Raw genomic sequence first — 21,270 nt, 5'->3', positions numbered from 1 at the left:
GACCTCCCCAGGGCTCAGTGACCTCAACACCCTCAGGCTTCTAATGGGCCTCTAAACAAACTCATTCATCGCACAACTGAGCCTTGTTGAATTTAGATACGTGTTCACACATTACAATATTTTTGGTATTTGTACATGTTTGAGTTTAACTTCAGACATGACGATTTAGACCGTTGAATAACTCTGGAAGGTCAAATTTGTGAATGCATAAACCGCCCATGTGTTTGTGTGATGAGGGTGGCTGGGTGCGGACATTACTGGTTAGTTGTTATTAAAGCACTGGCAGACATAGTTGTCCCTTTCCTTTCCAACCCCACCAAAACCATAACTCACTCAGCAGCTCCTCCTTCACCTCACTCCAGCTCTGTTGCCTAGCAACCCCTTATCTGAAAGTGGAGCTTTAGTTCTTTTTTTTGATAGTCCTCAGGAAACCTGTTCGCACTTGACACATTGAGATAAAGACAGTACATTTTGGACAAGGAACTGCTCATGGAGAAGGTATAAAATGGAGTTAAATTAAGCTGATAGGAACAGCGTAGTAATGTTAGTCCATCAACAAACCAAACAAGACTAGTGCATTTAAGTTCATGGTGTTTTATTGGAAAAACAAAATGTAAAGACTAGCATGTACAACTTGGAATGCAGATCAACTGAACAGAACAGTTGGACTGGGACAGGCTTTGCCGCATCCACTTTCACAGGCATCCCCCCACACATGCGCACGCACTCTCACACACACACACACACGGACACTAGATAGAAATGCTGCAAAAGCACCGACCCTCACCAAACAGAAGCAAACAACCCCCAAACATGATACCCAGAGCAAGGTTTGAGGCAGAGCTGGGCAATATAGGGATGTGGTGAAAGATGTTCTTTATTAATCCCAGAGGAATAATAAGGGATGGGATCAGATCTCATCTGGGATTTAGATTTGTGATGTAGACCATATGTAGGTTGCATTAGTCCTACAGGTAATAGTTTAAAGTAAAGTTTGACTAAAGAAACGACGAATGAATCAATCCATTTTAGCTTGGGAATCATATGCACATTAAAAATGAAGTCGTCCAAAGAATGTAAAAGATGCAAAAAAATGAAATGCCGCTAAATTATCAAGAGGTATTTAGGCATAATATATTGATTAAAAATATTGCCCCGCTCTTGTGCGAGCAAGTAGAACTAAGCGCCATGTCCCGTAAACAAAGCCATGGTACTACTTTGAGCCTCTTTTTGGTTCACCATGCCATTCTGACACATGATTCTGAATTATTTACCTTTACCCCAGTTACCGATCTCTGTCCCCCTTATATCTCAAAAGTTGCTCCCGTATCATCACCTTCAAGTATTCCCGTCCCTCTCTTACAGTCTAGACACCTACCCCTCCCCAAAAAGGTAAACACATTAGAGTAAAGCGATTATTCAGACATGCCAAAAACACAATCTAAAATGTACACATATTTTTATTCTTATTTTCCTCCTTTTTTTTTTTCTTAAAAATATCTGTCGTCGCTTGGTTAGTGTAGGTAAGCAAACTGCGAAAGGTTCCCCCTGGTTCATTTGCAACCTTCTAATCCCCTACAAAGCCTCAAATGTCCCTTTCCCTTCTCCCACAAACCCCCTGGCTCTCCCTCGTGAGGCCTGCCAACAGTCATCCCCATCACTGGGCTTTTTATGCCATGACCCGTCGTAAAGCTGCATGCATGAAGAAATAGAAAAAAGAAACAGGAATAGAAGGAAAGGCGATTGGCCAGCCCAGATAAATCATAATGACGTTGCGTGGATGGAACCGGAAAGCAGAGGAGCTGGCGGCAAACTAGCTGGCTGCTGATAGGCTGCTTGGCTAACGTGTTAAAGAATCTGATTGGGCTGCTCGGCACTGGGGTGGGGGGAGGGGTGGGAATACAAGCTGGTACATGCAAATAGATAGCCTAAGTCCCGCCCTTCCGCTGTGCCATATTGGACGCTATTTTGGAAAGAATTGCTAACGGCAGTATACAGGGGACAAATCATTTTGATCCCGTATGAATTGCAGAAATGTTTCTCAATTTAAAGATAATTTAGCAAGCTAAGAAAGTCGTTCGCTTAACGCAACCTTTGGCTGCGTTTTCAGTCAAATTCTTCAAGTTCGAATTCTTCAAGTTCCGTAGCATGTTGAACTTTGAGTTCAGCATACACTGACTTTCTTGACTTACAAAATCAGCTTTTCTTCTGAAATAAAGGCCCAATGGGGGCCCACTGGAAGGGGAGGGACCTAGGGTCGGGGTTTTTTGTTTGTTTTACTTTTTTCTTGCTTATATGGACAGAATTTTCAGTTTTTCAACATTCAGTTTTAAGTTTTCTATACAGAAACAGTATGAATAAATGTAGATTTTTGCAATAAGAGGTAAGTGAAACATTTGACTGATTCTTTTTCTTCAAAAGAGGGACAGCTCATTTGGCGGTCATCATCTGGACAAACTCTGCAGAAACAAACCAAACGAGAACAGCAAGTTAAAGCAAGTCATGACATCGGCTACAATACTCGGCAGCGGATTTACACATCATAAATATGGAAACAAATGTTCCATCGATCAATATTTTAGACATGGATGAGACTCCAGGGTTAAGCCGGGAGGAACACGTCTCAACTGGAACAGGGCGCTCCAAACCCATTAAGCACGGTTCCACACACACATCAATGCGCTCGGATCACATCGCAGTCAAAGAAGGCGGTCATGCAGCAGTGCTACCGCACCAATGGACGGGAGTTATGCTAAAGTGTGGCACCTTCATAGTTGACTTGTCCGTCCCCATCGATGTCAGCTTCCCTGATCATCTCATCCACCTCCTCGTCGGTCAGCTTCTCGCCGAGGTTGGTCATCACATGACGCAGCTCCGCGGCGCTGATGTAGCCGTTGCCGTCCTGGGGGGAGGGGGGGATAACGGTGTCACGCACACAGACCCACTTCACATAATCCCATTTAAACGTTGATGAATATAAAATCCCAATGGCCATAACTAAACACATAGCTCACACATTGGACGCGATACGCACCTTGTCAAACACTCGGAAGGCCTCCCTGATCTCCTCCTCGCTGTCTGTGTCCTTCATCTTCCTCGCCATCATGGTCAGGAACTCTGGGAAGTCGATGGTGCCGTTGCCTGGGATACACGAGTACAATAAGTCAAGCGTTCAGCCCAGCTCCTCTCCTCTGACGGCCCGGGGCGGTGGGGGGGTGTCGTACCATCGGCGTCCACCTCGTTGATCATGTCCTGCAGCTCGGCCTCCGTGGGGTTCTGGCCCAGAGAGCGCATCACGGTGCCCAGCTCCTTGGTGGTGATGGTGCCGTCGCCGTCCTTATCGAACAGGGAGAAGGCCTCCTTGAACTCTGGGTAGACGGAGGCAGGGGGAGAGGACAAAGGGGGGTGAAGGAGTAGCAAGGGACTATAAGACTAGCTATTCCAGTTCTGCATGCATATTACGGTCAGTTGGATCCCTAATGCACTGCGTGTGCCAGAGTGAGGTCTTACCAGCAATCTGCTCTTCTGTCAGTTGGTCAGCCTGGAGTGGGGGAGACAAACACGGACGCATTATTCTCCTTGGAATATTTAACACAGGTGATAAGCTCCAGAAATAAACAATGCTCTCCTCATACATTAGCCATGTGCTAAAGGTTAAAAGACCAACTTGGTGTACTAGAACCCAACCTAGGGACACAAGTACCGCACACCAAGTAACAAAATCACAACCAGGAGATTATAGCGACACTGATCCACGTTACAAACAAGAGTCCTGACTTTGCATCTCCGTCTAATGTTAAAGACCATGGGCTCCACCTTCAAGTTCTCAAAGCAGATGTCAGTCAGATCAGCGATGAGCTTCATGGCCTTTGGTTCTGGCCCTTTGGCCCCTGCGTCGCGCCCCCCCTTACGGGCCGTCCCCCCGTCCAGCCTCAGCACCCTGGCCCCTGCTCCTGCCTGGGGCTTGGGCCCCACGCCTCCGCCCTTGCCCGTCACACTGTCGGGCAAACGGGCCTCGGCGCTCGGCCCGTCCAGGGCCTTCCGCACCGTCACCAGGCCCTCGGCGAGGCACTCTGCTCGCTTGGCGCTCTGCGCGCCCTGCTTGCGCACCTCCAGCAGCTCGGACCGGAGCCCCTGCAGGCTGCTGCGCAGGTCGTGGAGCTCCTCGACCAGGCCGTCCACGCGGCCGTCCATGCGGTGGGCCAGCATCTGCAGGAAGGCCCTGTAGTTGCGCTCCTGCTGGCGGATGAGCGTGGTGTAGAAGTACTGCTGCTCGTCCAGCAGGTCGTACATGGACGACAGGCTCAACAGACTGCCTCCTCCCGGGTACATGGCCGCCTTCTTGGGCAGCATTGGGCCGCAGAAGACGAGGGGTACGTATCGGCCAGCCAAAAATGAACGCACAACGGGCCGACGAGTAGGTTTGAACGGCTGAAGGAACGAGACGTATCTGCACAGCGGAGGGACGGGCTCTGTTCGATTTCTTCAGAGAGACCGTTGGGCAGAAGTCGGTATTTGCATGTTGTTATTTTTCCAGTGGAGATGGTCAAGTGGATAGGGAAAGGTCAATTTCAGAACTCGACGGACAGAAGGATGGACAACCTGCATCAGGAATGGAAGAACGAACGTGGAGATATCTATATTCCGTAGACCCTCGCCGCTGGCTCCCTCTTCCACAAGGTGGAAGGATGAAGACTGGGTCTCCTGCTGGCAGTACGCCCCTTCTGTCTCCTACTAAATCTGTCTGCCTAATCGCTGCCAGTGTCTCTGTGGCTCCTTCCTTCTTCCAGCACGCCGGGGGTACGTGACCAGACTATGGCCATCTGGGTTGTGCTTCAGCCACCGAGGGAACCTCCTCTACTTCGCCCTTGGCATTGTGGGCGAGAACGGGCATCTGTTTGACAGGGTGACAGCGAGATGAGCTGTCTGCCCCGTCCCCCTCATAGACGGATGGACTAAGTGAGATGTCTGCCCACTCTTTTGCAGTATCCGTCCTCGTTAGGAATCGGGTATCGTTTAGCAGCCTTTGACACGGACTGTTGGAAGTGCCAGATTTCTGTGTTGAAAGCCCGTAGCCAAGCCGAGGGGGTCCTGTCACTCACACAGGGGAGTTGATTTAAGAACAGTATGTGAAGAACAGTGGTCAGCCTATTTGGCCTGTCAACTTCTAGTTAGAGTTCCATCTCCAAGGGGGAGGGGATCAGTTTGCACCGGCCATACAGCGGTCATCTGAACCCTGCTGGGGGCACCATGGTTCAGAAGGGTATAGTCTCAGCTGGCTTGGCTAAGCCCATCTCTCACCCCCTCCTCCCAAGGTGTGTGTGCCAACAATAATATATCTGCCATGTTTTTGACAACCAGTGCAATTGGCGTGCCAATAGGGAATTCATTCTGGATGATGTACTAAGGGTGCCTGCAGGCATCGTAAAGGTTGAGTAAAAACAATTTGAATTATTAAATACTGATTTGAAATTCAACAAAAATAACAGAACCCTCGGTTAACCAACAAGCAAACAAGAGTATTATTCGCGGGCCGCACTAGCTTATCTCCCCCCCCCCCCCCGGTAGTTTCACTTCAATATAGCACTGTAGTCCTCTACAATGAGTGTTTAACATTAGGCTCCATCCAGAAAAGATCTGTATACGAGTTTCCTACATCAAAAGGCAGCCTCTTCATTTTCGTCAACCACGTTATACTTCACTGAAAATTCATGGTCACGCAATTAGAGGTCCCAGGTGAGGTGCCTGGGGTGCTCCCCGTTCTTCATCTCACCCTGGTACGGTTGAACCTGTGCTATGGTTCAGTTTAGCTATGGTGAATGCAGTAATCAAACTCAGGTGTGGCCCAAACTGTTGGACTGTGGAGCTGTTCCAATTTGTATGGCTTTGCTTTAATATGTCATGTTAACCAATTGTAAAAAAAATACAATCTCACTTCTTCTTCAAGTCCACTAAGCACCGCCCTGGCCTCCGTGTTTTTGTCAGCGCTTCCTGATTTTACAACGAAACAAGCACTGCGGGTAACTTTGTGCATTTAAATGCTAGGCAACATGTTTTTTACTATGGTGAATTCCCATGAGCTACAAAAAGACATTGAGTCTCCTTTGTTGCAAAGACGTAGTTACAAACCTTGGGGTGGATATAAATAGGAATAAACTGCTTCCGACTTAACCATGCAGTAGTGAATTATGAGGACCGATACAACAGTCTGCATTACCTAAACTGATGTGTATGTAGTAGTGTATGCATATACTTTTCCCTTTCAGACTCGAGACTTAACTAGCCAAGACTCTAGATTTGTGAAGGAGGTATTCTGGACATTTAAAAGATAAGAAACAGCATACAGCTCCTTTCTTGGGTATTACAGGTCTAACAGGTAACAGGCACAGGACTGACCACAGGACAGTACCATTCATGTTTGGTCACATGTAAACCGTTTAAAAAAAAATAAATGTGTCAAAGAATCACTGATCTGACCACCCCTATTTTGCATAAACGTGAGCAGAAGCAATAGTAAAATGACTGCTTGTTCCCGCAAGAACAATAGTCATCAGACCAACATTTTTTCAAGTAAAATTTAAAACTTTGTTTAGTGGGTCTTCATATGAAACAAAGCCAAATAAAAGTACTCCTCCTATCCCAGATTAATCTACACGTCACAATGTCAGTCCCCAGTAACGCACACTTGATTCTGCAAGTAAATCACCCTTTAATTACATCAATGATTATTTTATTCCAGGGTCATTGTGGATCGTATCTGCAGTGTGGTTCAAGTTTCCTGTTAGTTTTAACTATCGGGAACATCACTGATAACACAGTGGAGGATTTTGGCTTTGCTTCTGAGCACTAGAAAAAGGAACCGGTATTCTCTCTTGTTTTCCATGGAAGAGTGAGTTACCAGCACACCTGATAAAAATCCAAATTGACATCAATATGTTATGAATCTGGCATTCATGGTTGATTGACAATGTGTCGGCGCAATGTAAAAATATGTTTATCTGATTCTATGACTCAAGTTTTGAGTCATAGAACCCTGGTGTTACTTAAGGTGAATTGCAGCATCATGCCCCATGTGGAGACCTCATAGTGTGCAGACCTCATAGTGTGCAGACCACAGTTTGCAGATCTCATACCATAGACTGCATACTGTACACACTTCATAATGCCCCATACTGTACAGACCTCCGACTATAGAGACCTCATACTGTAAAGATCTGTGTGCAGACCTCATACCATAGAGACCTCATACTGAACCGACCTCATTATGCCTCATACTGTACAGACCTCAGACTAGAGAGACCTCATACTGCCTCATACTGTGCAGACCTCATGCTGTGCAGACCTCATACTATGCCAGATCACGGCCAATGGTACGTCTTGCTTTGGGGCTACTAACATTAGCTGGCCGCCGGCTCGCCGTTAGCAAAACCGACCAACCCTCCTTACATTTGTAACCGGCATTGCTCAATTTGTCGATATATAATGTAACAAAATGCCAAACAAATAGAGTACAGGTAGGGATGGCTATTTAAGATCGATCGAGCTAGTCACAGAAAAACGACTACAACCCAGTTCGTTACGCCTACCCGCCCATGTTTTCGAGTTGCTAGCTAGCTAAAATCTTGACTGGAACAATCTCATGCACACAGCCTCCGTAACGGAATGAATTGGGTATTCTAAGATGGAACCAAAAGCATGTCAAATGTAGGATTATATCACGGATTTAAGTATGATTACACAAATATACATATCTCAAAAACGGTCGAAGGAACACTCACCATGTCTGTTTGCGCAGGTAGTGCTTGTTGGCTAATGCTAGGCGTAGAGGAAATGGACGGTCGCCACTGAGCTGCAAGGCTGGGTTAGGGGAGAACCACGACTCGAGTATTCGCGTATTCCTCCGCACAGATGAAAAGAGCCCAGGTCACTGACTCCCGCATCACATTCTTTCTAGGTGCTGTAAAACATTTAAAAAAAAATATATAGATATATATCAAGAAAGCTAAAGCCAATATCTGATATTGTCTGCCATACCAACTTATTTATTGTTGTAGTCACAGGTCCAAACATGCAGGTATAAGGCAACATACTGATACACCTGCACTGTACTGTAGGTACATAGATACCACGGATGACCCACAGAAGATCATAAATGAACTCAATAGAAAGTGGAAAAAACAGCACATTCGCACATTTTATTATTACAAATGCAGCTTTTTTAAATGCCAATAAATATTTTATTTAGGCCTATATATGCACATGAAAATATGAATCGAAGTCGATTAAGATGTGTGCTTCAATGTACAATTTAAATCAGTTCACATCCATAGGTTTGATCTAAACTCAGATTTTACTTAATTTCCAAACAATTCCGCCAACTTTTTTTTTCGTGTATCAAAAAATGCAGCTACTAACAACAGAACAACCCTTACAAAAGCTCAAATAAGACACTTATTTGCACTGCTAACGCTTCATTGTTAACAAAGCGGCGCAGCAATAATGTACATTATTGCCTGGGGGGGACATAGACCACAGTAACCTCGGGGGCGTTTCAGATTTTATTCAGGGCGTTCAGAGCGGTGGTGGACGCGCTGCAGACCTTTATGGAAGCGGAAGGATACGGCTTTTGCCGACCGGCTTCTCATTTCGACTCTGTTATAGGGAAGTGCAATTCATTTTGAGACGAGCTTGCTGATTGGATAGAGTAGACCTGCAATATTCTACACACTGTACAGCCGCGTAAGATTGGCTACGCAGGATCTGCAATGCGTCAAGCCATGGCGCTCGCTATGTAAATGATGAGACAGATGAGTGGACGGATACTTCATAACGAGATTTGCCTGATTATAATTATACATGACATGACTAATACTTTATTTCCAGACGACTCAGACTGTTCGCATTTAAAGTGATTGACACATATTATGACAGCCTACTTCACAAGTGGGTGGGACATCATCACCTCAAACGCGTACCTGTTACTCAAAAGTCGAATAATTGGCGTTCAAAACGTTTTGTGGAACATTTAAATTATTTAAAATATCTTTCTGCTTTGTGCGTCTTCGTTCGTGGTGGGTTTTATTATTTATACTTTTATTTGAGGTTCTTTCTTAATGTTATGTTTATTTCATCTAGACGATCTAACATTACATTTAAGTACTGTATGCTTATTTTGTCCATACATACCTGGTTTAACAGAACGAATATACAAAAAAAAAAACACCAGTTCTAAAAAACACTTTTATTCCAATTCTCAAAAAGTATATTTGATGTACCTATATACATGAAAAAAACCTTTCTCATCAAATAATTTTTAGGCTAAGAATGAATAACATTTTGTTCACATGAATGTCTGCTTGTTCATTCAATCTTCAAGTAGTATATCCAACTCCTCTAGGGGCAGTCTGAGACGCAGTTCCTTCTCCGTCATGAGGTCCACAAACTCCTGGAGGTGTCCGGGGAATAGCTGCACTGCGTCCATGTACAAACCCTGGTCACAATGCAAACACACTAATGAGCAAGAACGTCTGAATGCCCTCACACAATATGTAAATGCATGCATATGCATGCCATACACGGCAGCAAACATGTGTGCTACACTTAGACACAAAGCAGCACTCATACTGTATGTAAATACAAAACAGCCAAAGATAAGACACAAATTGAAGTCAATAGTCGCACACAAATATAGAGAGCTGAAAATGTAGGGAGCGTCTATAATCTGCTAACATAGTATGGTGTGCGTGTGTGTGGGTGTGTGTCACCTTAGACCAGGGAACGTTCTGCAAGGCCTTGTAGAAGATCGCTTTGGCATTGTCCAGCTTACCCTCCGATACCTGCAAGCATACATTAGAAACATGTACATTTAGGCCTATGCACATCATCATACACCATGTCCCCCCTAGACTAGACTAGAAATGGGTTCCGTAACAAATAGCAGTACATTTGAAGTCATCAACCATCTTTTAGTTCTCAGTCATTTGATTGTTACTGGTATGTTTTGATTGATATTCTAACACTCAGGAGGAGCCGGGGGTCGAACTAGCAACCTTCCGGTTACCAGTCAACCCGCTCTACCTCCTGAGTCACATGCCGCCAATAGTACACATTTTGTTGGTTTCAACGGCCTCCTGCCTCACCAGGAAGTGCATATACATCCGCCAGAGTAGAGGACAGTGGGCACCCATCTCACTAAGAAGGGCGTTTCCAAACAGGCCCCGGATACGGTTGCCAAGGCCATTTTCCGGCAAGATGGGTAGAGCGCCATCATGAGATTCAAACCTACAGGCAGACAGTTGGAAGATAAATAATTAGTATAACATTCACACCCAGTTGGGAACATTCATGATGCTGCATTTTTGCAAGGGCTTTTAAGAGTTGTCCATCGGCTTACTCAACATTGTGTGGCCTTGTTAGGCGATGGATAGAGGCTCATTTATTTACATACTAATCTTCAAATGTCAGGTTAAAGAAAATCTAAATTAAACTGGTGTGGAGGTAGATTAATTAAGAGTAATTATTTACTATTATAATACATTATTATCTATTTGCAGGAAACAACACATTTAATTGAAACCTGTTTCATTAAGTTAAATCCCACTATTTTACTAAGCTTCCAAGCACAATCATTCCAAATTGCTTCTGGCATAAAGCATTTTATTCCGACCTTGTTGTGTCTGAGCCCCTTCCATTGGAGCCACTATCCAACACCGAACATTGGAGCACTGTATTTGACATTAGAAAAGCTAGGAAGCATATTTAACAAAAAAAAGTGAATTCACTCATCGTCACTTAGCATTTATGTGATTAGTGACTTGATGGTAAACATGTTCAATATACCATTTAGTACTCCATGACAGAGTCGTAATAACATCCTCTTTCTCTATACTTCCTGATCTGACGTCTCGATGTTCCCAATAGTGTGTACCACATCTTGTTAGGGCTAGGGTTAGACCCTACCTGAGGCAGCTCCTCTTATATGCTACATAAACGATACCTACCAAACAGTAGTCACTCAGATAGGTGACACAGGGACAGCAGCTGCTCTTACCGCTGGGTCGCGTCCACCAGCTGCTTCCTTTGTTGCTCGGCAACAATAGCAAAGAGGCGTGGCACGATGTCCTTGCGTCCCCGGGTCACCGAGTGAAAGAAGCGGCGGGCCCGTCCTGCGCTGTGGTACCGGTTCTCCACCTGAAAGACGGACACACAAAGCGTGCCGTCATAAGTATATTACACTCATTTTGAGAAACAAACCCTTTGGACAAGAGTTTCCGGCCCGACGGTACCTGCAAGTAAACGGTCCAGAGGGAGGCGCACTGGGGCCAGGCGGAGAGCGAGGAGGTGAGGGCGTGTCTCAGCGTGGCCAGGGGAAACACGCTGGTGCTGAGGTGGTATCTGAGCAGCGCCGCGTGCTGGACGGCCAACGCCTCGCACTCAAACGCCAGCCTCTGGGCGCAGAGTCTGCCGGCCTCTGTGCCGGCGGCGCCCGGACCCCCGCTGGCGCCGGCGTGGTTATCAGAGGCCAGGGTCAGCGCCCGGTGCAGCCCCTCCGTTCCCTCCCGAGCTTGGCCGTACACCGCGTTGGTCGCCTGCACGCCGACCGTCAGATGCTGGTACAAGGCGTAACAGCCCACCAGGCCTCTTAGCTTCGGTCCGTCTCCTAGAATAAATCAAAATCCAAACATTAAAACATAAAGAAATCGGTATTCTGCCATCTCCTCATTATCCTCTTTGATGACAAAAAGGCATTGGAACAACGTCCATAATATCTTTGTTCATGTTCCAGCATAAAGGGATGGCTGTCAGAGACCCACCTTTCTTGCCCTCTCCCCACTTGCGGAGGTCTTTCTCCAGGGCAGCCAGACGGTCCGTCAGGGCCTGCTCATAAGTCCTCCTGGCCTTCAGCACCGCCACCGGGGTGGGCGCCGCGGCCCCGGGGGCGGAGGGGGTCCCCTCCGCCAGCCGGGTGAGGACGCCCACGGCCGGGGCGGAGGTCGCGTCCCCGGGGCCGCCCTTCCTCCCCTCCCCGGCGCCCCCCTCCTCACACTCCAGCTGGGCCCACAGCAGGCAGAGGTCGCAGAGGGCGGGGCAGCCCAGCCCCTTGGCTCCTCCCATGGCGGTGGCGGCCGAGAACACCTTGCGGGCGTCGTCGGCGTTGCCCAGGAGCCACTCGAGGTGGCCGTACTCCCGCCACAGCGCCAGGGCGGAGCGGTTGTCGGGCTCCTTGAGCAGCCGCTTGGCCACGCGCTTGCTGCTCTTGCCCTGGGAGCGCAGGCGCTTCTTGCTGCCACCGCAGAGACAGCGCAGGACCTGACAGGAGGACACACACACACACACACACACACACACACACACACACGCACACGCACTCACACACACACCTATTATTACTATTAAACTCCATGATTTTGACTTTCGTGCCAATTCCCCTTTCTATTTCACACATCTCAAAACTATCATCTCTCATCTTCGTCCGCTTATCCGGGGTCGGGTCTCAAAACCATATATTTCTCCAAAAAAATATCGGACCATAATAATATTTTAAAAGTGCCACACTTCCTCTTTGGCCTGTTATTTCCTCCAGTCCACACTGTGAACCCAAAGCCTTTCCCCATGATATCACATGTTAGCAAGGGTGATTCCATCTAATCACGCAAGGCAAATGTCAGCGACGATAACGGTGAGATAACAGGTGGTTGGGCGTCCCTACCTTGAGTTTCTCATAGCGTATCCAGCAGAGTGACAGGGCCGCCCGGTGGGGCGGGGCCAGTTGTGGGAGGAGCAAGTGGAAGGCGTTGGTGAGGAACTCTTCCCCTTGCTTCCCGAGCCCCGCCCACTTCCTTGACCCCTGCAGCGTTGTCATGTGACCCACCGTGTGGACTCCCGTGTTCTGGAGGTCGTAGCCGCTCAGAGGTCGCTGGGGGTCGTTGCCTTGGGGGAGGCGGACATTGGGAAAAGATGGTTGTTATGTTTTGTTTGATCATCTGGTGTATGACAAACTGCTCAGGCAGCCACAATAAAATGTCATAACTGCAGAAATGTCCAAAGAGTGCAATGCAACATATTAATGAACATTCATGTTTTGCCTACACCATTTATGGTGAAGGCTGTATACAGTATCATACACAAGTATGTGCAATCACATACGCACACCCATCTAGCTATTGTCATCCAATACACAGGCTAACAACAAATGAATGAATAAGCCAGTGCCATGGCAGCCATTTAGTCCCTGTTTGTGAAGATGTGACTGCATGTAAGCTCCACATCTCTCTCTTTGCAATGAGCCCACTATTACTCCTCATCTTTCTCCTTGGCCCCAAATGTTGACCCTTTGAGTGACAGCTAGCGACTAGCCTGGCTAACGGCAGACCTCATCTCAATCCACATTGAGATGAGGTCTGGGAACCACACATTCATTTTCTCGTATTTGAGGCGTGGTTTACGATTGCCCGGAGCCGTTTATTGGCCGCCATGAATGTCTATCATATGAGTCTGTACGTAGCTCATAGCCAATCGTATCATTTATACCAGATGACGTTTGTAGAGCGAACAGAAATTCGATGAGGAAGAAGACGATGGGTGTGTCGCATAGACGTCGTCATCGTCTCGCCGTCCCTCCCCGTTCTGTGATTGGTTCCCTATCTCAGGCGAAATTCGGATCCATGGAAAACAGGCTGCCTAGCAGAGTGCAATGAAATCGCGCGCAAGGCAGCATGGGTATACCCAGGCTAGCTAGTGACTAGGGCGACACCAGAACAACCCTCCATTGGATTTAATAGAATCAAGGGGACTTTGTTGTACCCTGTGTGAGCAGAGTGAGGTCCTCCATCAGGAGGCTGCTCTGACAGGGGGCGCCCAGGAGCACAGAGTCCACAGGCATCCCCATGAAGGACAGGAAGGAGAGGAGCAGACGGCGCTGGAGCTCTGGGGACGCCAGGTGGATCAACGAGGGCCCGATGTCGTCAAACAACACCTAGGGATGGATGGGGACGAGGAGGGAGAGAGGGGATTCAATTACAATGTGGTCTTTACTCTTTCTGAGTAACTCTTTGAACGGCAGGTGGAATAAGTGCCAGTTTTAATGACGATTCAATTTTCTATATCACAGGTGTTCAAAGAAAACAGTATGGGAACAATAATATTTGAACATTTGATTATTTTTTAACGTTTACATAAAATCTTTTATGATGCATCTTAAGGTCAGCCCCAATAACCTGTCTGTCTGGGTCTTCACAGTCCTCCACTGATTGGCCCTTTTCTGGCCTCCAGGGCAGCCAATGAGTTGCCTCCCTGGAAGACTCCACATTCAGCCAGAGCTCCCATCTTGGTCTGTCCCGATCCTTCAGCTCCTCCTCCTCCTCTTCCTCGTCTTCGTCATCCTCTGAAGAAAGAGAAGAAAGCGGACACATGAAGACAAACAGATGTGATCAAACACAAACACACTAATATATTTAGATGGATTTGGACCTGGTTTACTCTTTAAATTGTATTTAATAAATTCAAACTTTTTCTTAGTTTCATTACTAAATAACCACAAGAAAACAAAAGCTGTAGTTCATAGATGTAGTATTGCGTGTGTGTCTGTGTCTTGTGTGTGTGTGTGTGTGTGTGTGTGTGTGTGTGTGTGTGTGTGTGTGTGTGTGTGTGTGTGTGTGTGTGTGTGTGTGTGTGTCGCATGCGTCACGCCGGTAGGCAGCACGCCGGCATGCCGCACCAACAAACATACAAAGTATAACATCTCGCCCGTTGTAACTGCCATCGTTAATGCAGCAGAGAAAGATATACTTTAGACATTAGTACCTAACATGTGCCTAGTCACAGTGCTACGGATCGCCTTCAAACAAGCCCTGGCCAGTGTCCGCATCTACAAACAGCTGAGGCAAACCCATGATCCCGTCCCGCAACCACCATCGGACGGTGAAGACCTCCCTGTGGATTTTAACAACTACGTGCGCCAACTTCAATGCCATGAATGGACAATGTTCGAGACTCATGAAATTATCCTGCACACCACCATCCACACTATATAATGCACTCTGGCCATCAACTTGAATCAGTTGCCCATGTTGTGAATGGCTGTACTATGTACAAAGGAGGACTGTATATTGCACGCCATGACCGACTTGTCGATCTAATTTCCAGTAATGTTAAGGAAGTATCTCTAGAAAATGTAACCATGTACAAACATTCACGCATCATGCCGGAATGGTTCAACAGCCCTATTGATGTGATGTGTAACATCCCAAATACCCCTGATGTTGTGTTTTTAAACAGAGACAGAAGGGAAGTGCTCTTACTTGAGATAGGCTGTGTATTTGATCTGTACATGGAAATGGCTTTCAACGATAAAATCCTTAAATACCAGCCCATTCTGGAAATTCTAAGGGACCTAGGCTACCAATGCAAGCTAATAGTGTTTATTTTTGGAAGCTTGGGGCATGTCCACAACCGTGTTTTCAGTGGGTTAAGGCTGGCTGGGCTCTCCAGCAGAAAATCTAAACAATTAGCAAAGTTCTGCTCCATATCAGCAGTAATAGGCAGCCTGGCAGTGTGGCGCAGGAGATGTTTTTTGTACCCTTGAACAATGACTTATCTTATCTCTGAAATATTTGAATCTTGTCTCTTGTAATGTGATTGGTGGATTCAAATAAAGAATTAAATGTGTGTGTGTGTGTGTGTGTGTGTGTGTGTGTGTGTGTGTGTGTGTGTGTGTGTGTGTGTGTGTGTGTGTGTGTGTGTGTGTGTGTGTGTGTGTGTGTGTGTGCGCTAGTACGTGTACTTGTGTACCTGCACTGGGCTGGAGCCAGCCCCCTCTCTCCTGTTGAAGCATCCAGGCCTTCCACCCTCGGGCCCCCACCTCACCGATCCTGGCCTCCCCGCTGTCCCAGAACGGCTCAAAGAACTCCACCTGCACATGCAAACACCGCACTCATCAGCACATCACGACAGAGGCCTTCACAGGGCGGCACATGGGGACAGAGAAGGAGGCCCCCAATATTGCTGTTAGACTCTTGTCTTGACACCATTTTAAAAAGATTGTTGAAAATAATCTAATTAATCAGACCGAAGTCCTCCTAAATAATATTGATGGCAGCAATAATCATTGACCATTTAAAACATACAAAAAAAGAATCACAACGGTTCAACACGATGTGAGCGCAGGAGTGTCTGCACGGCTACCTGCTGCCTGGTGGGCAATCCTCGAACCGTATCAGGCTTGAAGAAGGTGAAGTCCATCATAGCCTGGAAGAGTGACACGGCCTTCTCAGAGTGGCCACACTGTCGCAGGAAGTGACACTGCTGGATGAACAGGTCTGGGAGACGGACCAGAGTGAGCCCGGTGAAACACACACACACTTATTAAACACTGCATATATATACACACACATGGAGACAACATGTGAAGATGTCTATACAGACATTCACTGTATGAACTAAATATGTCCATCATTTTCTGTTTCTATGTATTATCCATGATTAAGAAAGCACTATATTTTTATACAGATAGTAAGGAGTGCATTGGTCACCAATTTGTAATGAAAACTAAGTCAGAATGGAAATTGTTGAAGAGAAGGTGATCACCCAAGTCTTTCCAGGACTGGGTTTGGAAGCTACATTTGTGATGTATATTTTTTTCTTCTTGACAAGATATTCAGTAGATGTGTAGAGGATACATCCCTTGAAGATATGTTATGGATATTTAACATTATCACAGGATATAGGTTTTTCAAGATATTCTGTAGTTGTGTAGTGGACAGATACCTCTGTGATGTTATGGAGATTTAATTTTTTAAATGTTGAAGTGATTGTTAACCATCACTTCAACGTTTGGCTGATACATTACCTAACATCTCCTCCTCAGTTCCTGCTATGGCCAGGTGAGACACCATGCTGCCGTCTTGCACCGCACTGAGCGTGCTCAGACACTTCCCGTAGGCCGCGTTGACCCTGGACACGGTGAAGGTGCTGAAGTGACTCTGGGTGAACAGCAGGTACTCCCGCCACAAGGAGGGGCTGTTGGGGTGAAGGAACACCTGGGGAGCAGTCGAACGGGACACTTCAGAGCCACGCACACACAAACACAAACATGAGCATGTATGTAAAGACATACGCCTTACAGACTGCTCATCGTGGAAGATAAAGACCTGCTATATGATGTGATGATTGCTGTTTTCAACAGTGTTGTTGTTGAAGTCCATTATTATATGTATTAACTTGTATGTCTGTTTCCATTGGCCAGACAATCATTTCTGCTTGCCATATGTTTGCATATATTATGCATACTATTAACTATTTGCATCATCATATTTTTCTTTTTAATGTTTACTATCAGGTTGTCAGCACACTTCTCTCTCCATGTGTGTCGGTTGTGATGTCCTTTATTGTGTTCCTGTGCGTCTTCTCGAGGAGCCCCACCCTTGAGGCGCCCGACGAGAGGGTTCCCCCCTGGGGGGGGTGACCCCCCGGACCCTCCCTCCTCCTACCAGTTTCTTCCACTCCTTGGCCAGGGCGGCGGGCTCCCACAGCTCCCTGCAGAGCCGCAGCCGCTCCAGCTGCAGGGCCACGCAGGACGGGTTGAGGGCCACGGCCCGCTCCGCCACGCTCAGCTTCTTCTCCACCACGCCGCGGTACGACGCCCGCCGGCGCTCCGCCGAGTCCGGCTCGCCCCCGCCGCCGAACCCCGTCTCGCTCTGCTCATCCTGGGGAAGGAGGGAGGGGGAGAGGGGGAGAGGGAGAGGGAGAGGGAGAGAGAGGGTGAGGGTGAGGGGAGAGAGAGAGAGAGAGAGAGAAAAGGAGCAGACAAGAGCAAGATTTTGAAACTAAACAATCAAAGCGATGTGCACACTCCCTCTCTGCTCCCTCTCTTCATACGTTTGTGTTGTTTTCCCGCACCTGTGATTGAAAGAAATTCCCTGAACCAATCGGGGTAAAGATTCCCTGATTGGTCTAAAATGAGTTTGGAGCCGTCTACAATCTAAATTCTCTCACAGAGAGACAGGCGCTTATATTCGAAATTCAATAGAAAACAAATGTCTTAAATCACAATTATAGGGTCAGACATATTATAAGTTTGCCTGTATTGAGCTCTCTCTCGTAAATCAGTCCTTTACCTCAAACCTCCATCCATTCTTTATTTATTTGCCTATTGCCATTTTTGTGGATTGTGAGGAGTAATGCAAATGTCAAATTAAACTTGAAGTGGTCCTTACCTGGTAGTGTATGAACTCCATCCATAGCTGTGTGTCTCCTGGTTCTTCCCTCAGGCGCCTGTTGTAATCCCCTGTTTTCTCAGACAGGCTGGCCACCCTCTGGTCCTGGGCCGTGGCCTGGCTCTGGCCCTCGGGGGCCTCCTGCTTCCCCTTCCCCTGGGCCCACAGGGCCGTGCCGGCGTCGTACACGCCCAGGGGGTTCGCCGGCGACGTCAGCACCCTACCCGCTAGAGATCGGGGAATAACATTGGGAAGAATATGTAGGTCTATAGAACCTGAAGAGGGCCAAGGATTGTCTCGTCTTTTGGTCCCCGAACACCCGAGAACCATTGTGGGACACACAGGTTAGTGTGAGGGTTTCTGATTGGTTAAATGAGTACCAGGTGACCTGGCTAGCGCATCACCTGACACTATTTGACCCGACTCGTTCTTCTTATAACAAATTCTAATAAAACCGGTTTGCGCATTTCACTTAGATTTTATTGTTTGGTTAATCTTGAGTGCTTTTCATATGTAATAACAGTTAAGAATTGAACCATACCAAGTTGGCCGGTTTTGTACTAGTTTACAATTCCAATGCATGTGACCAAACATCCAAAATGAAGTGTATCCTACCAGTCTCTCCTCTGCTTAATCCTCCTTCACCAGCCAGGGTAATAAAGTCGATCATTCGGGGCAGCTCATCGCCTGCTCCGATCCTGGGCAGTGATGGCACAGGGGTCTCGGCTCTCAGCAGCTCCTGACTATCCTTTGAAAAGTATCGGTCCGCCCTTCTCCTCTTGACGTCGGCTTTCTTCTTTTTTTTGGCACTTTGCTCCGACTCCTCCCAAGAAATCGCCTGAAAGCGAGGGTCCAGGCCCAGCGAGGACGAGCCCTTCCGTCTGTACCTGGAACACAGGAACGTGGAGGAAAGGGTTAGAGAAGGGGAGTGTGAGGTTGGTGGTGTTTGGGTTCATAGTAGTGTGTTAGGAGACTTAGATTACGAGATTAGGAGATAACGTTGGCAACAGCCATGGGAAGAAACAAAAGGCCTGTTACTTCTAACGGATGACCTAACGGCATCTTCAAGATCACATGGCTCAGACCAAACACATGAAATCCTGAGTTTTTCAAGGACTGGAATTTATAAACTGAATCTGGGACGTCAATTAACATATTTTTTTGCATGTGATTGCCATTCACATGCAATTGCTATGAAGCTTCACAATACAAAGTGAGTGAGACAACCGATGGGTAGTTTACCTGGCCACGTCCCCCCTGTACAGGGACTTGTAGGTCCAGTTAGCTTGATCTGGTTTATTGTCAACGCAGAACGGCTGCTCAGTGGGGGAACGCACGTCATCAAGCCAGGAGAAACGACTGGCCAGCGGAGCAGGCTTTTCCCTGGGGGAACAGAATAACCCACGTTGGTACTATGCACATACATGGACTTCAAACAGTGATGCATAAATGCATGCATGAAAAATGCAGCAAAAAACACTCTTCCCTGCATGCTGCTACGGTGCATGTTGGTAATATGTGTCTGTGCACGTGTGTGCGTGTCCAGACCTTTCTCTCTCCTGCTCCCTCTTGAGGTCACTGGGATAAACGGTGTCAGAGCCCGACCCGCTACTGACTGAAGAGCTCCTGTCCCTCTTCTTATGTTTTTTCTTATTTTTCTTCTTCTCCTTCTTCTTTTTCTTCTTTTTGGGAGGCTTGTCATCCTCCTCCCCTCTCGTCTTCTTCTCCTCCTCCTCCTCAGAGCTCACCTCCCTTTCAAAATACAAGGAAAGTTAAAAATCATACCATGCTACTTAATGCTCTATTTATTATTGTTTATTGGAATATAATAAGCAATCATTCAGTCGATTATCAGTCACAATGCATTGAAATTATGTTAAAAAAGTGAGAGCTGTTAGATAATTTGAAATAATGAACTTCTACAGTTGTATCAGATCTCAAAGCCATGCCTTGTTATGTGCCCTGATTTATCTATTCATCGCCATAAAACATGCTGCCAAAGATGTGGTTGAGAAGCACATAACAGTGAACTCGATCTCAAATGGATAATAAGTGTGTTTTCCTACCTTGAATCATCTTGGTTCTGACTTCTGCTGGCCTTTAAAGCCCGTTCGTTGAGAGCCAATGCATCATCAGCTCGAAAGCTCTTATTTGTCAACCAGTCTAAATATAATATGACAATGTGGACAATAGGAAAATGGTCAGAGGATAGAATGCACATACAACACTTTATAAACGAGTTAGCAAATAGCTAAACTGTATCCGATACATTAGTAATATGACTGCAATAGCTAAACTGTATCCGATATATTAGTGATATGACTGCAATTTTGATTTGTGATTATAGTTGGGAAACCTTGACAGTATGTATATTACAGTATGAACATATTGAATGATCGCTGAAATAAATTGGGGTTATGCTGTTGTCTGCATGAGGTGAGAATTCTTTAAATTAAGGGAGTTTTCCGTCATTACACATGACAGTACATTCCCAATTGTGTAACGACTCATTTTTTTGTGCCATATCAAGCCCAATTCGAGATTATTAAAAATAATACGATTAAAAGATCAAGAAGTAAGTTAGTGTTGAGTAACGATAAAGTTCGACATGTTGCTCATTCAGCTCTCAGGTGTGTAACGTGTTAGGGGAGCTGACGTTCCGGACTTTATAACGCTAGGTAATGTCGCTCTGGAAGTCACATTGTTTACGGAAACGATTTCCGAGATGACGATAAAGATGTTGGTAATAACCTTTGGAAGAATCATCCAGGTTTGTGGCCGTGACTTCTGCGAAAGCTGGGAACAGAGCCATGTTGTTGATGTTATGAACAGCGTTATGGTCGCAGGAAGACGGCGTCATCCAATGGTCCCGTTTTGGCTGATGATTTGAATTGTTTATTCAGCACCAATTTTTATTATAACGTTGATGTATTAAAAAAAACACTTTTAATTGATATTTGATGAAAGGTTTCTTAAATGGGGAAGAAATGTAAAACAGGTCTCACTGCGGTAAATTCACTGTAGCTCACTGAGCTTCTGACGCTAGATGGCGTTGTCT

At 46.5% G+C, this 21,270-nt stretch overlaps 2 protein-coding genes across 2 annotated transcripts; both read right to left on the bottom strand.

Moving 5' to 3' along the window:
* Positions 1-578: 578 nt before the first annotated feature.
* On the bottom strand, positions 579-7,928 carry calm1a (calmodulin 1a). The gene is made up of 6 exons (XM_030356997.1): positions 7,779-7,928; positions 3,511-3,541; positions 3,225-3,368; positions 3,035-3,141; positions 2,767-2,902; positions 579-2,459 (listed from the first exon to the last, which is right to left on the bottom strand). The coding sequence occupies exons 1-6, from the start codon at positions 7,779-7,781 to the stop codon at positions 2,431-2,433; spliced, it is 450 nt and encodes a 149-aa protein (XP_030212857.1). The 5' UTR covers positions 7,782-7,928; the 3' UTR covers positions 579-2,430.
* Positions 7,929-9,226: 1,298 nt separating this feature from the next.
* Positions 9,227-21,077, bottom strand: nrde2 (NRDE-2, necessary for RNA interference, domain containing). The gene is made up of 19 exons (XM_030356989.1): positions 20,964-21,077; positions 20,279-20,375; positions 19,761-19,964; positions 19,455-19,595; positions 18,828-19,099; positions 18,213-18,439; positions 17,487-17,702; positions 16,847-17,036; positions 16,183-16,316; positions 15,790-15,910; positions 14,217-14,383; positions 13,804-13,975; positions 12,710-12,930; positions 11,814-12,309; positions 11,286-11,659; positions 11,051-11,190; positions 10,140-10,281; positions 9,765-9,836; positions 9,227-9,490 (listed from the first exon to the last, which is right to left on the bottom strand). The coding sequence occupies exons 1-19, from the start codon at positions 21,070-21,072 to the stop codon at positions 9,365-9,367; spliced, it is 3,621 nt and encodes a 1,206-aa protein (XP_030212849.1). The 5' UTR covers positions 21,073-21,077; the 3' UTR covers positions 9,227-9,364.
* Between the last annotated feature and the right edge of the window lie 193 nt (positions 21,078-21,270).

The sequence above is a fragment of the Gadus morhua genome, chromosome 5, assembly GCF_902167405.1.
Source record: "Gadus morhua chromosome 5, gadMor3.0, whole genome shotgun sequence".
Classification (NCBI taxonomy): domain Eukaryota; kingdom Metazoa; phylum Chordata; class Actinopteri; order Gadiformes; family Gadidae; genus Gadus; species Gadus morhua.
The sequence above is the reverse complement of the archived record's forward strand: the minus strand, read 5'-3'. Positions and strand labels throughout refer to the sequence as shown.